The 16408-nt window shown below is 47.9% G+C and overlaps 1 protein-coding gene across 1 annotated transcript; it reads right to left on the reverse strand.

The window, feature by feature from the left end:
* Positions 1 to 170: 170 nt before the first annotated feature.
* On the reverse strand, positions 171 to 824 carry LOC147987009 (uncharacterized). The gene has a single exon (XM_087542234.1). It carries the CDS (start codon positions 822 to 824, stop codon positions 171 to 173), a length of 654 nt encoding a protein of 217 aa, XP_087398360.1.
* Positions 825 to 16408: the final 15584 nt, after the last annotated feature.

Here is a 16408-nt window from a genome sequence, read left to right on the forward strand (position 1 = left end):
AGTAAAGTACACCGGTGGGCTGTTGCCTTCGGCAAGCCTAGCAAACACCGGCGAGCGCTGAAACACGTTGATGTCACTGTGTGATCCAGCCATGCCAAAGAAAGTGCCAGATCCAGAGATCTTGAGATGCCACGGCCTCTAGGATGACGGTGCAGGCCCTGACATGGCCCTTATACCGCCCTTGCCAAGCAGAAGGGCAGTTCTTCCACCTCCCGGTGCATGCAGTCTATACTACCAAGCATCCCTGGGAAGCCCCTGGTGGCATTTATCGCCAACAAATAGGCTGTATCTTCAGCTGTCGGCTCTCTCAAGTACTCAGACTCAAATATAGCAATAATAGCTTTGCAGAACTTATACATGGACTCTAGGCATGTAGACTCACTCATACAGACGTACTCGTCAATGAGATCCTCGGGCACTCCGTATGCAAGCATTCGGATGGCGGCAGTGCATTTCTGATAAGAGGAGAAACCAATCTTGCCAACGACATCCTCTTTGCACTCGAAATAGTCATCATAGTCGACCACCCCCTCTCTAATATGGTTGAAAAGAGGCCTACTCATACAGAAACGGCGGCAGAATTTTTGATGTTTGAACGAGTTTGTTGTATTAAAGTAGTCCTTCCAAAGAAGGAAATGTCCGCTCTCTCGGTTGCGATTCAACGCCGGGAGGTGGCCCGGAATGGAGCCACGGAACAACGGCCGCTGGCTATTGAGGTGGTGATGGACCAACACGGCAGCCAATATCTCCTCCTCGTCATCAGACGATGAATCGTCGGAGTCACAAAGGAAATTGTGAAAAAACAACTCGTCGGCGGAGTCCATTTTGTACCTTGGCAAACTGTTGAACAACTTGCAGGCGTCGACGAAGGAGACGGCCGTCAAAGGGAGTCGCGACGCACACGGACCAGCTAGCTGCCCTGCCAGCGTCCAACGAATGGGCCAACGTCCGACGAGCGTGCCGGTGAGGATCTAGCCGGGGCAGCGAGGCGACTTCTTGGCCGGGGGCGGCTGCGTGGTGGTGGTGGTGATGGTGGTGGTGGTGGTGGTGGTGGTGGGGAAGCAGTTGGCTCCCCGGCGGCAAGACGGTGGTGGCGGGCGACGTGGGAGGGGGCGGCGTTGCTGGGCGGACGTGGAGGCGCCGGCAGCTGGTAGAGTCGCCGGCAAAAATGGACGACGGCGTCGGCGACGAAGAAGGCGGGCGAGGGTTGCTGTTGGATGTGGGAGACCAATATGCCACCAACCAGCGGGCTCGGGGGAGGAGAATGCGAGCACGCGCGCGTCCGTCGCATGCCCGCGCCGACACAAATCCGGCTCAAAAATGGGCCAGGAATAGGTCGCCCACGGATGAAAAACGGACACGCATCCGTTGGATCGGCGCGTTAGGCCGACTTTTCTGTCCACGTAGACTCAAACGAACAACGGCGAACAAAATGGGTCGCCCCATTAAAGTTGCTCTTACGAAGCAGGCCAAAGATAAACAAGAGTACAAGAGCAGTCATATCCTATCAAAAAACAACCTAAATTACTACTCGTACCAAGACGTCCTCGGGGACGGGCCTCTGCCCCCTGCCATCCCGCTCCGGAGCATGGAGCACCGATCCAGCCCACGAACAACAAGGCCATGAGTGGTGCAGGAGGCAAGCGAGATCTCCTCATGTCAGAGCTGAAGGCACTTCAAGGCAGGATCGGAACTAGCTTGTCGATGACGATGAGGCGCCGCTAGGATAAACCCGAGCTCCACGATGATGCCTCTGCTGGGTTGAACCTGCCGATGACGATGAGGCGCGATTGGGACGAGCCTACGCTCCACAATGATGCCTCTGCTGGGATGAGCTTGGGCTCCACGATGACGCTCTCAAGAGGTCGACGATGATGTGCATCACCTCTGCCGTGACCGCATGGGTTGCAGCTGCGGACGTCTAGCAACGCCCGGGCGACAGCCGGAGAGGTACAAAAACAATGGCGAACGAGAAGGGTGCGGATGTAGAGCAAAGGGGGAGCATGGACGAAGTGGAAGAAACGTGACACAAGAGGAGGATTTGAGTGGGCTGGGGGTGTAAGAGAGGAAGATCAAATCAACACAGATAACAAACCTTCTATAGTTTGCGTCCAGTTTGTTATAAACACGACATGCAATAAAAGAGAGGAAGATCAAATCAACACAGATGACAAAAAAATTTAACGAGGAAAACCCCCCTCAAATGTGAAGTGTAAAAGGTAAACGAAATATGTATATGGCAACCGGGTGGCAGATTGCGAAACTGCCACACGCATCCAGCGTCGTCAGTTCCCTCTCGATCTCCTTCCTTTCCCGCACGACCTCCCGATTTCGTTCCTTTCCGCATGACTCCCGATCTCCTTCCTTTCCCGCACGTCCTTCCCCACCGACCTCTCCTGATTTCCTTCCTAATTTTCGTAATCGTCAATTATGGCCCCACGCGCCTTCCTGATTTTTGACAAAAATAATGCTTGGACTAGGATTTGATCTCTGTTTTGCAAGTAATCAACAAAGGGAGCTTACCACCTCACCTATGGCACTCATTGTTGAACAAGCTAAGGAAAATACCGTTTTTGACATGTTTTTGCCTTTAATATGTTAGCACTGAAAAACTTTTTGTTTCAAGCATCGTGGTAACTTCGATCATTGGGAATAAATTTGTTGAACCCGCCCCCCGGCAATTTATGTAAATAGCACGATAACATTCACGCCATTGACATGATAATTTAGATACAAACATCATGGTAATTTTAACCATTGAGGAAGACAAATGTGAAAAGATATCCGATGATTTATGTGTAAATAGATGGTAGTATACGCAGCGCACATCTGATAACTATGGTAGAAACACCATGGTAACTTTGACCGTAGGGAATATTTTTTTTGAAAAGATACTCCGGTATCTTCTATGTAAATAGCACGGTAGTTTACCTCCCTCCCCTGGCATTTTACCTCCCTCCTTTCTCGCACGTCCTTCCCCACCGACCTCCCCTGGCTTACAAGAGGTACATATAGCATTCGTGACCTAGGTTGAAACTGATTGGCTCGGCCTAAGAATTCAGACAAGCAGAGGTGTTCACGGATAATTAAGGGTCCGTGTTGAATGACAAATTATGTCCAAATTGTGTCTTCGTACAACTCGGTTCAAATTATGCAGTCGTTCTGAGGGTCCTCATTGGAGATGCCCTTAGTAGCAATCGGTGCTCATCTCTTTGATTGTACCACCACGGAGTTCTCCTCAGCATGAGAGACAAGCACGCAACCACTCCACTCCCATCCAGAAAGACACGAGAAAAACAGAGCAATGAGAAAGAAACAGAGCACTGGACAGAGAAATGTGACCGATTCAGAGCACTGGACCGAGGGGGTGCAAAGCTCAGTGAACCCGGCGGATCCGCACACGGTTTTGGGGGTGCGCGCGCCCCGTAAACGAGGGCGCCACGGCCACTCAGTCAGGTGAGGCACGCGGCGACGGTACGACACGAGCGCGCAGCCAACCGTGATCTCGCCTGCTGTCCGACCGCAGCGCCCTCGCCATCGCACAGGCACAGCGCGCGTGGCCGTCACGCACACACACCGGCAGAGAACTCGTCGCCGTCGCGCGCTCCCTCGCACGCATGCCGATGTCGTTACGAAGGCGACCGATCACGAGCGCGGGCACCGGGCAGCAGTACGCGCCCATGCCCATGCCCGCGGCGCCGTGCCATCCATGGCACCGGGCACGCACGCACGTCTCTGTGTGCGCGCGCCAAACCGGGGCAAGACTTTCCGGGCTCCTGATAAGACAGTCGGAGCTAGAGGTCGCGGGGATCGATGCTCGGCTCAATCATGCGCCGCGCCATGCAGTTCGTCAATGTGATATCGCGAATCTATCCCTTTCGTCCCATAATCACGCTCGGCAGACCAGAATATACAGTGTCTTCTGTACAGTCGCAACAGCCGTACGTGGGCTGCGAGTCGCTGACATGACAAAACTGGAGAACATGGCAGGCAGCTGAGGTGCCAATGATAGCATCGTTTTCAGGGCTGGGTTCTTCCGGAAGAACGGGCGGTCATGTCGCCGCTCCTTGTCCATGCCCGAGGAGCGTGACCGGCAGATCGATAGACCGGCCGGTCGGCCGGCTGGTATTTGCAAATCCGTTGGCTGCGCGGTTGCTGCTGACGGGGACGGCGGAATCGGATAGCGGTAACGGTGTAGCTCGTGTTCGTACTCCCGATCATGTCGATGGGGGCTCGACTGTATGAGAACCCACTTTTGGTATCACGTGCAGGCGGATCTTTCAATCCAATATCTGCCCAGCCCAAGTGTGTACGTCCAACTAGATTTCGCATGATCGGTGTGAAGGCTACTCTTAGGATTGTGCATTGCATCCTGCATCCTCAAAAAAATAAAAAAATAAATCAAGATTGTGGATTGCATCCTAAAAAAAAGGATTGTGGATTGCACCGTGACGATCTAAACAATAAACAATTAGCTGCCATGGAAAGTTTATTTTGTTGAAAATACATTCTTTTTATGTTAATTAAAACAAATACTTACTCGGCTACTCTTATAATTTTGGAAATTCTTTTCACATTCTTTTTTAAGTTAACCAATTGGCCGTCTTGGTAAGCTACCAACAAAAAATTGCAATCAAACCAATACTTACTCTGGATACGTTTATACTTTTGATAATTCTTTTAAATGATTGGGTTGCCATATGTGCGGAACCTGTTTCACCGCCACCTCATGAGCCATACTGCTTTGAGTGGGATCAACAGGGCGGTTTACAAAATTGAAGGTCCAAAATATGTAGTTTTGAAGTTGATGGACCGGCTGCTAACTGGGTGATCTTCGTCCTTTCAGCCCATCCTCACGGTTTCGGTTGTTAACAACGTGGTTTTGGTTTTGCCCATTGCCTTCCGTTCAAGTGTTTTTGATGGGGTTCCTTTTGGTTGTACAAGTGTTAGGGTTGCAGTTGGTGTGTGTTCAGACCGTTTGACGTGCTACTTGTGCGGTAGCGTGGTATTATGCTTTGTGAATTGATCTTTTATGCTCAGTTTGTATTGGGTTTCACCTGATTTTCCGTAGATTAACTATGCAACTCTCTTTTTCTTAATTAATGGATGCGACAAATCTTTTGTTTTCATTTCAAGAAGAAAGTTAAGGTACCACAAACCATGTTTTTTTTGAGAAATGAGATTATAATTTTGCAAACTCTTGGAACATAAAGAACATTACACATGTCAAATGGTTGATACAGTTTCAAGATCCTTATGTTGTCTCGGCATAATCTTATAATTATTCCAAAGACATTTTTTTGGACAAATACCGACTACAACATAGAGGCATTAACATATGAACACTACCATCACACGCACACACTTACACAATGCATTTTTGATATCAATCACAGAGTTTCAAGATTGATGTTACCATCGATGCCTCGTTGTCAATATGAATAATGCCTCCCACTAAGGTGTATTCCGACTTAACAAGACACAAAATAGGTCATTTGATCTTTAGTGTACAAAATTGGACAACCATCATGGTACCCATCCAAGAGCATCTCCAGCTACAGACCTCAACCCCCGCCCCCCATTTGTGTGTGGATATGCTTGAACATATTCGTGGACAACCGACGACCGATCCCCACTTGTTCGCCCGGGTAATGGCACCCTCTACCCCCCTCCCCATTTGTCCATCCCATTTTTAGTTTGTGATTTTCAATTTTTGTCAACTGAATTTGCTAAAACTAGAATGATATGGATTGAACAAACAAATAAAAGTTAAAATATAAAAGCACATCACTGAAGCCATAGATATTATTTGAAATACATAGTTTAAACATCAAATTCAAACAACATCACAAATATTCTGGTTTCTAACATGAACCCAAACATGCTCCACAAGATCATTGAGTAGTTGTACATGCGCATGTTGATCTCGAAGTTGTCGATGCATCTCTAGGAAATTGACAGTGTGTTGTGCCTCTTGTTCTCGGAGGCAGACATGTACTCGGAGCTTACTAAACTCACGAGTATTGCGAACACCATCACCCTCACCCTCGACAACCATGTTGTGAAAGATCACACAATATGTCATCACCTCTCACTATATCTTGGGGTCCGACATATTTGCAGCTCCAAAATAATACCTCAACGAGTTTGAAGAACTCCAAATGCACTCCCCACATCTTTTGTAGCACCTTCTTGCATTTGGCTAATGAGAGTTTTTTTCGTTATTTTGGGGCTAGGAGATAGTCTTCACAATCACTGCCCACTGACGGTAGATACCATCGGCATGGTGGTGCCCCTTGTCGTAGTCGTGCCTACTGGCGATGTAATTGCACGCCGAGGCATCCCCATCACAAAGTTTTTTGAAAATGGAAATCGCCGAAGCACGTTGATGTCATTGTGAGATCCTCGCACATGCCAAAGATAGTGTCAAATCCACACTTCTTTAGATGACACTACTTCAAGTATGATGGTTGATCTTTGGTGTGACCTTGGTATTACCCTTCCAAACCTGCTAGTTGGTACTCCCATCGTAAAATGCGTGTAATCGACTGAACTGAGGATATGGGGAAAGCCTATTGCTTCTCCAATTGCAAAACGCTTTTGTGTGTCCTTGATATTTGGTTCTCTCAAGTACTCTGGTCCAAGCACCTTCTATTTGAGAACATGCTCATTTTCCTTCTCCATTCCTTCGAGGATGCTCATTACCATAATCAACCGATCAACATTTTCGTCATCACATTCCATGACGACGAATTGAAGAACTCCTTGTTAAGAAATAATCATCATCCAAATAAAAAAGCTCACCCTCCGACGAATCTGAAGGAAATATGCCCTAGAGGCAATAATAAAGCTGTTATTTATATTTCCTTATATCATGATAAATGTTTATTATTCATGCTAGAATTGTATTAACCGGAAACTTAGTACATGTGTGAATACATAGACAAACAGAGTGTCACTAGTATGCCTCTACTTAACTAGCTCGTTGATCAAAGATGGTTATGTTTCCTAGCCATGGACAAAGAGTTGTCATTTGATAAACGGGATCACATCATTAGAGAATGATGCGATTGACTTGACCCATCCGTTAGCTTAGCACGATGATCGTTTAGTTTACTGCTATTGCTTTCTCCATAACTTATACATGTTCCTATGACTATGAGATTATGCAACTCCCGAATACCGGAGGAACACTTAGTGTGCTATCAAACGTCACAACGTAACTGGGTGACTATAAAGATGCTCTACAAGTGTCTCCGATGGTGTTTGTTGAGTTGGCATAGATCGAGATTAGGATTTGTCACTGTGTATCGGAGAGGTATCTCTGGGCCCTCTCGGTAGTGCACATCACTATAAGCCTTGCAAGCAATGTGACTAATGAGTTAGTTACATGATGTTGCATTACGGAACGAGTAAAGAGACTTGCCGGTAACGAGATTGAACTAGGTATTGAGATACTGACGAACGAATCTCGGGCAAGTAACATACCGATGACAAAGGGAACAACGTATGTTGTTATGTGGTTTGACCGATAAAGATCTTCGTAGAATATGTAGGAACCAATATGAGCATCCAGTTTCCGCTATTGGTTATTGACTGGAGATGAGTCTCGGTCACGTCTACATAGTTCTTGAACCCATAGGGTTCGCACGCTTAACGTTTGGTGACGATCGGTATTATGAGTTTATGTGTTTTGATGTACTGAAGGTTGTTCGGAGTCCCGGATATGATCACGGACATGACGAGGAGTCTCGAAATGGTCGAGACATAAAGATTGATATATTGGATGGCTATATTCGGACACCGAAAGTGTTCCGGGTGATTTCGGAGAAAACCGGAGTGCCGGAGGGTTACCGGAACGCCCCGGGGAACTAGTGGGCCTAGATGGGCCTTAGTGGAGAGAGAGAGAGGGGCTGCCAAGGCAGGCCTATTGGAGATATGCCCTAGAGGCAATCATGTATGATGATATTTCCTATGTGTTTATGAATAAAGATAGTCCTTGGACATTATCAATGATGTGTATCAGCAAGCACGTGACTTGTTTGTGGGACTATGCATTGTATGATGACTGTCCTAAAAGGTCCCTAGTCGAAAGCACTGTGTGGACGCGCAGCCGACTAGACTAGCATATGACACGGTCGATGGCTTGGTCTCACTAGCCATGGAGCATTGGATGCTAACCGGATAATATGGACTTGGAAGGATCTGGTCGGATCCGACGTAGTCGGATCCGAGTTGAGATAAGGTCCGACTCGGACAGACCCAACTATGAGACACAGCGATATGTCATTTATGAGTCTCGAGTACAACATATGTTCTATGTCCTAAGACCTGAGCTGACACATGTACTCAGGATGGTGACAGACTTGCTTTGAGCCGACCAAACGCTACTTCATAACTGGGTAGTTATAAAGGTAGGTTTCGGGTTAGTCCAGAACCATGCTGCGAGACGTGGTCGAGCAAGATGGGATTTTCCCCTCCGATCATGAGAGATATACTCTGGGCCCCTCGTGTGATCCGACCAGGATAAGCATGGCCATGCGACAAGGATTATGAGATAATCCGGTTTGTGGTCGGCATCACTAGAACGAGAAAGAGGTCGGGCTAGCACAAGGATGACAAACTCGCCTTGAGCCCGACAACATATATCGTGTGGCAAAAGGAATGGAAGTATGATGTACAGGTTCGCCTAACCAGCTTCATAGTCAGTTTGGTGGTCGGCATGCCTTGCTAGAGGCCGCTACCAGCCATGTAGTCCGGAGGTGATCCGAACTGCGACCAAGCCGGTTTGAACCTAAGGGGTCGCGTGCTTAAGGGAAGGAACCTACGAGGTTGGATCCGAGGACACTGGTCTGATGTGATCCGAGCTGTATTCGGATTGTGGCCGGGTAGACTTATGGGCTTTAGGGTCCGTGCGAGGCCCAAGTGTTGAGCCTGCGACGGACGCCTATGTAAAGTGGAGGTGCCACACACTCACGGGGTTGATGGCTATGGTGCTGTCACTAGGGTTTGCATGTGTTGCGAATAGACACCTCCACTCGCCGCCACTTGTGTGATCGGACCTAGCAGTCCGTCGCACGACGTTCCTCCTGCACGCGCGGATACCATTAGAGGCGGTGCACTTGTGCCGCTCCGGCGAACCTGTACGTGGGAACCGACTACCGGCTATACAAGGGAGATCGTACGAGGAGGAGACGATCCACACGGACGCGCTGCCCCAACTCTTCTTCCGCTGCACGGCACTGCGCGTCTAGTGGTAACGAACCGTGATCCATCTCCCGCAGTATGTTCTTGGTTGTTCTGCGCGTATGAAAATTTTAATTTGCAGTCGACGCACCCTACCGTAGAACCCACAGTGGTATCAGAGCCTCTGCTATAGGATTTGGATTCAGATCGTATGCATATTAGATATGTGGAGGCGATAGATGAGATCTGTTGTCGTTGATGAGATCGGCTGTGTGCACGGTTGATGAGACCAACTGCTCATGGGGATCGATGTGGCTATGTTTTCTGATGATCAGAATCGATGAGGTCGTGACACAACCTACCCCTACCGGTCGGTATCCGCCATCGGGGTTAACAGTGAAACATAAATCCGAATCGGGCTCGCGATGATCGATAAGATCGGTCAGATCAGAAAATTCGGCGTGATCGGAGTTTAGATGTGATCTGTGATTTCCGAATCGGGACCGCCGTGTGCGTAGCGCCTTGTATTTCATACAAGATCACTCAAACCCATAGAATGCGATTCTATGCATAACTTTATTTTGCAGGGTTTGATGTGAATAGTATGGCTCATGTGTATGTGATGCATGTGTGTAAATTGTACATGGCCTGCGTGTCATGTTTGTCAGCCGACAGGAGCCAAAGTGTTGTCATTTTATTGTATAACGACCCGCGTGTCGACTTATGACTCTATGTAAAATTCATTACTAGTTGTAGTACTTGGATAATAGAGATCAGTTTGGCGGCTTGGCGGACCGGCGTGACAAACAAGATGGAGTTTCTAGATGGTCATCGGAGTTAGAGCCGACCTAGAAGAACATCCATGAAGGAGCCATACTATTTCACAATATATGTTTTACTTGTGATTGTTATGCTTCTTTGTTTCTATGCATGTTAGAATGGTAGAAAGACCCCTCATGAATATCAAGTAAATTGCCATTCCTAATGTTGCACCTTCGCATGTCAAGTACGTCTAGTAGTGGGCTCATAAAATTGGGGTGCTGCTAGGTGTCCTTGAACTGAAGGGTTCGTGTCGGACACGGACATGCACTGCATTAGGTTAACTTGATAAGGCTATCAAAACGGTTTTGGGCCTTGTGGCAAAAGAGTTTGGGAGCAGGGGTATGAGATACCTACCCGACCGATAGGAGTCGTATAGAGATACGATTAGTAAGGAGTTTCTTACCAGATAGGCATGTTGTCTAGCAGTGATGCTAAAGCTCACTAGTCACATGTGCTAGTCGGATCCTGAATCACTGAGAGTTTGCGGAGGGATGCTGACTTCAGTGGGAGTATTTCTGTCTAAGGCTAGAATTACTCTACATAAACACATTGCTTAGTGATTGCATATTTTTCTGTTGTAGATCAATGGCACCACCTGCTCAACCCAACTTTGCATTGAAATCAATTCTGGAAAAGGATAAACTGAATGGATCAAACTTTACTACCTGGTATAGAAATTTGAGAATTGTTCTCCAGCATGATAAAAAGGAACATGTTCTAGAGGATCTGCTTCCAGAGGAATCTGCCGATAATGCTAGTACCACAACCAAGAATGCCTACCAGAAACTCGTTGATGAATCAAACGAGATCAGCTGCCTCATGCTGGGTTGTATGGAGCCCGATTTGCAACAGCATTTCGAAGATGTTAGGGCTTTCGATATGATCGAGAGTCTCAAGAGCATGTTTCAGGTGTAGGCTAGGAACGAAAGGTTCAACGTCTGGCAATCCTTGATGGATTGTAAGCTGAAGGAAGGTGATCCACATAGCCCACATGTGATCAAGATGATCGGATATGTGCAAGCTTTGGATTGGTTGGGCTTCCCGCTCTTGGATGAGCTAGCTACTGATGTAGTTCTGGGTTCTCTTCCGCCCAACTATGGGACGTTCATCTCGAACTATCATATGCATGGCATGGATAGGAAGCTCACTAAAATTCATGGGATGCTCAAAGTGGCAGAGCAGGATATTAAGAAAGGCACGCATCAAGTGTTGATGGTGCAGAAATCGGCTAAGTTCAAGAAGAGTTGGTCCAAGAAAAAGGCTAAGGTAAAGGGCACGGAGACGGTAACCTCCGCCGCTGCGCCGAAGTCTGGACCGGACTCAAAGACCATTTGCTATCATTGCAAGGAAACTGGTCACTGGAAGAGGAACTGTAGCAAATGGCTTGCAGAGCATGGCAAGAAGGCCGGGAATGCTGCTTCAGGCAAAGGTACACTTGTTGCATATGTTATAGACATTTACCTTGCTGGCATACCTAGCAGCTCTTGGGTATTTGATACCAGATTGGTTGTTCACATTTGCAACTCGATGCAGGGGCTGGTAAGAACTAGGCGCGTGGCGCAAGGGGAGATTGACATCAGGGTCGGCAACAAAGCAAGAGTTGCTGCGTTGGAGGCCGGCGCGATGCAGCTCCAGCTTCCTTCTGGATTTATTTTGGAATTGAATAATTGTTATTACATTCCTGCACTTAGTCGGAACATTATTTCTGCCTCATGTTTGATGAGTCAGGGTTATGAATTCAATTTAAAGGACAATGGTTGTTCAATTTATTTGAATGGTATGTTCCACGGCTATGCACCCATTGTTGATGGGTTATTTATATTGAATCTAGAATAGGAACCGGTCTATAACGTGAATGTCAAGAGGCATAAGCCTAATGAGATAAATCCGACATACTTCTGGCATTGCCGGCTTGGACACATTAATCTGAAACGCACGAAGAAGCTCCATGATGATGGACTCCTAACTTCGACCGACTTTGGGTCGTTCGAGACATGTGAATCATGCTTGCTCAGCAAGATGACTAAGTCTCCTTTCGCAAAGAGTTGTGAGAGGGCATCTGAGCTGTTGGAACTGATACACAATGATGTGTGTGGACCAATGAGCACAACTGCCAGAGGTGGCTATCAGTACTTAGTGACTTTTACCGACGACTTGAATAGATATGGATATATCTATTTGATGAGGCACAAGTCGGAAACTTTTGAAAAGTTCAAAGAGTTTCAAAACTAGGTTGAGAATCAGCTCGGCAAGACTATAAAACTTCTACGATCTGATCATGGAGGTGAGTACATGAGCCAGGAGTTTGATGATCATCTGAAAAGCAGAGGTATAGTACCTCAGCTCACACCTCCAGGTACGCCACAGAGAAATGGTGTATCAGAACGGAGGAATCGTACCTTGTTGGGCATGGTTCGATCTATGATGAGCAAATCGGATTTACCCTTGTCATTCTGGGGATACTCTCTAGAAACTGCAGCGTTCGCACTTAACAGGGTACCATCAAAATCCATAGACAAGACACCACATGAGATGTGGACCGGGAAGAGTCCCAGTTTGTCTTTTCTAAAGATTTGGGGTTGTGAAGCATTTGTCAAGAAACTTATGTCAGAAAAGCTTATACCCAAGTCGGATAAATGCATATTCGTGGGATATCCTAGGGAAACCTTGGGATATAGCTTCTACAACCTGGAAGAGAACAAAGTGTTTGTTGCTCGGAACGGGATTTTCCTTGAGAAAGAGTTTCTCAGTCGGGAGGCTAGTAGGAGGACGGTCCGACTCGAAGAAATTCGAGGACCACTCGGGGACGGCTCGGCTGGTGATGAGATCATACCGGAGTCAGTCAGGGAACCCGTAGTGGAATCGGCACCAGAACCACGAAGGTCGGAAAGATTGCGCAGAGTGCGTGATGTATTGTTGCTAGAAAGTGACGAGCCATCCACGTATGCGAAAGCGATGGTGAGGCCAGATTCTGAGGCATGGCTGGAGGCCATGAGATCCGAGTTAAAGTCCATGGATGAGAATCAAGTCTGGGACTTGGTTGATCTGCCGCCTAGCGCAACAGTCATTGGTTGCAAATGGGTCTTTAAGAAGAAAATCGATGTGGATGGAAATGTTCAGATCCACAAAGCTCGGCTTGTCGCTAAGGGTTATGGACAAGTTCAAGGAATTGAGTACGACGAGACTTACTCACCGGTAGCGATGCTGAAGTCGGTGAGGATCGTACTAGCTATAGCTGCATATTTCGATTACGAGATATGGCAGATGGATGTCAAGACGGCTTTCCTTCACAGAAATTTAACCGAGGACGTGTATATGATACAGCCGAGGGTTTTGTCGATTCGACTAGCACTAGTAAGGTATGCAAGCTCAAGAGATCCATTTATGGGTTGAGGCAAGCATCTCAGAGCTGGAACATTCGTTTTGATGAGGTCGTCACTGGTTTCGGCTTCATCAAAAGCGAAGAGGACTCTTGTTTATACAAGAAGTTAAGTGGGCGCTCGATAATATTTTTGATTTTGTATGTGGATGACATACTACTGATCGGAAATGATATTTCGATGTTGAACTCGGTCAAGGAGTCATTGAATGGCAAGTTTTCGATGAAGGACCTTGGAGAGGCAATGTACATTTTAGGCATTAAGATCTATAGAGATAGATCAAGGAGGCCGCTCGGCTTGAGACAGAGCACGTACATAGATAAAGTGTTGAAGCGGTTCAACATGAGTGAGGCAAAGAAAGGGTTCTTGCCACTCTCACATGGTATAAGGCTAAGCGAGACTCAAAGTCCTTCGACATCTGATGAGCGAAGTAGGATGAGTAGGATTCCGTATGCCTCGGCAATTGGATCCATCATGTATGCCACGATATGTATACGGCCTGATGTTGCTTTTGCAATAAGCCTAACAAGTAGATACCAGGCCAACCCAGGTGAGAGTCACTGGGCAGCGGTAAAGACTATTTTGAAGTACCTGAAAAGGCCTAAAGAGATGTTCCTAGTTTATGGAGGTGAGGAAGAGCTCGTCGTAAGGGTTTACGCCGATGCTAGTTTCCAAACCGACAGAGATGATTGTCGACCACAGTCCGGATTCGTGTACGTCATGAATGGAGGAGCAGTGAGCTGGATGAGTTCCAAGCAAGATACGATGGCCGATTCTACTACAGAAGCCGAATACATTGCGGCTTGTGAAGCTGCAAATGAAGGTGTTTGGATCCGGAACTTTCTGGATGATCTTGGTATTTTCCCAGCCTCGGTAAAACCGTTGGACCTTTATTGTGATAATTCTGGTGCCATCGCACAAGCCAAGGAGCCGAGGAATCACCACAAGGTCAGACACATAGATCGGAAATATCACCTGATACGAAAGATCATAAAGAGTGGTGATGTAGAGTTATGCAAAATTCACACCGATGCAAATATTGCGGATCCATTGACTAAGCCGCTTCCACAACCCAAGCATGAGTGGCAAGTTATAGCTATGGGCATTCGATGTCTATTTGATTGACTCTAGTGCAAGTGGGAGACTGTTGGAGATATGCCCTAGAGGCAATCATGTATGATGATATTTCCTATGTGTTTATGAATAAAGATAGTCCTTGGACATTATCAATGATGTGTATCAGCAAGTACGTGACTTGTTTGTGGGACTATGCATTGTATGATGACTGTCCTAAAAGGTCCCTAGTCGAAAAGGCTGTGTGGACGCGCAACCAACTAGACTAGCGTATGACACGGCCGATGGCTTGGTCTCACTAGTCATGGAGCATTGGATGCTAACCGAATAATATGGACTTGGAAGGATCTGGTCGGATTCGACGTAGTCAGATCCGAGTCGAGATAAGGTCTGAGTCGGACAGATCCAACTATGAGACACAGCGATATGTCATCTGTGAGTCTCGAGTACAACATATGTTCTATGTCCTAAGACCTGAGCTGACGCATGTACTCGGGATGGTGACAGACTTGCTTTGGGCCGACCAAACGCTACTCCGTAAATGGGTAGTTATAAAGGTAGGTTTCGGGTTAGTCCAGAACCATGCTGCGAGACGTGGTCGAGCAAGATGGGATTTGCCCCTCCGACCAGGAGAGATATACTCTGGGCCCCTCGTGTGATCTGACCAGGATAAGCATGGCCATGCGACAAGGATTATGAGATAATCCGGTTTGTGGTCGGCATCACTGGAACGAGAAAGAGGTCGGGCTAGCACAAGGATGACAGACTCGCCTTGAGCCCGACAACATATATCGTGTGGCAAAAGGAATGGAAGTATGATGTACAGGTTCGCCTAACCAACTTCATAGTCTGTTTGGTGGTCGGCATGCCTTGCTAGAGGCCGCTACCAGCCATGTAGTCCGGAGGTGATCAGAACTGAGCCGGTTTGAACCTAAGGGGTCCCGTGCTTAAGGGAAGGAACCTACGAGGTCGGATCTGAGGACACTGGTCGGATGTGATCCAAGCTGTATTCGGATTGTGGCCGAGTAGACTTATGGGCTTTAGGGTCCTTACGAGGCCCAAGTGTTGAGCCTGCGACGGACGCCTATATAAAGTGGAGGCGCCGCACACTCACGGGGTTGATGGCTACAGCGCTGTCACTAGGGTTTGCATGTGTTGCGAATAGACACCTCCACTCGCCACCAGTTGTGTGATCGGACCTAGAAGTCCGCCGCACGACGTTCTTCCTGCACGCGTGGATATCGTTAGAGGCGGTGCACTTGCGCCGCTCCGGCGAACCTGTACGTGGGAACCGACTACCGGCTGTACGAGGGAGATCGGACGAGGAGGAGACGATCCACGCGGACGCGCTGCCCCAACTCTTCTTCCGCTGCACGGCACTGCTTGTCTAGTGGTAACGAACTGTGATCCATCTCCCGTAGCATGTTCTTGGTTATTCTGCGCGTAGGAAAATTTTAATTTGCAGTCGACACACCCTACCGTAGAACCCAACAAGGCCGCGCGCCCCTTCCCCCTTGAGTCTGAATTGGACTAGGAGGGGGGGGTGCCCCCCTTTGCTTCCCCTCTCCCACTCTTTCCTCCCCCCTCCTAGTAGGACTAGGAAAGGAGGAATCCTGCTCCTACTAGGAGGAGGATTCCTCCCCTCCTTGGCACGCCCTAGGGCCGGCCGGCCTCCCCCTTGCTCCTTTATATATGGGGGAAGGGGGCACCCTAGAAGACACAATAGACAACTGTCTTAGCCGTGTGCGGTGCCCCCCTCCACCATAATCCACCTCGGTCATATTGTCGTAGTGCTTAGGCGAAGCCCTGCGTTGGTAACTTCATCATCACCGTCATCACGCCGTCGTGCAGACGAAGCTCTCCCTCGACACCCAGCTAAATCGAGAGTTCGTGGGACATCACCGAGCCGAACATGTGCAGATCGCGGAGGTGCCGTACTTTCGGTA

Source organism: Triticum urartu, chromosome 2A, assembly GCF_056163025.1.
Source record: "Triticum urartu cultivar PI428250 chromosome 2A, HENAU_Tu73, whole genome shotgun sequence".
Taxonomy (NCBI): Eukaryota; Viridiplantae; Streptophyta; class Magnoliopsida; order Poales; family Poaceae; genus Triticum; species Triticum urartu.

Bases quoted from the DNA above. Each gene is read 5' to 3' on its own strand.
- LOC147987009 (XM_087542234.1), bottom strand. From the start codon at position 824: ATGGACTCCGCCGACGAGTTGTTTTTTCACAATTTCCTTTGTGACTCC.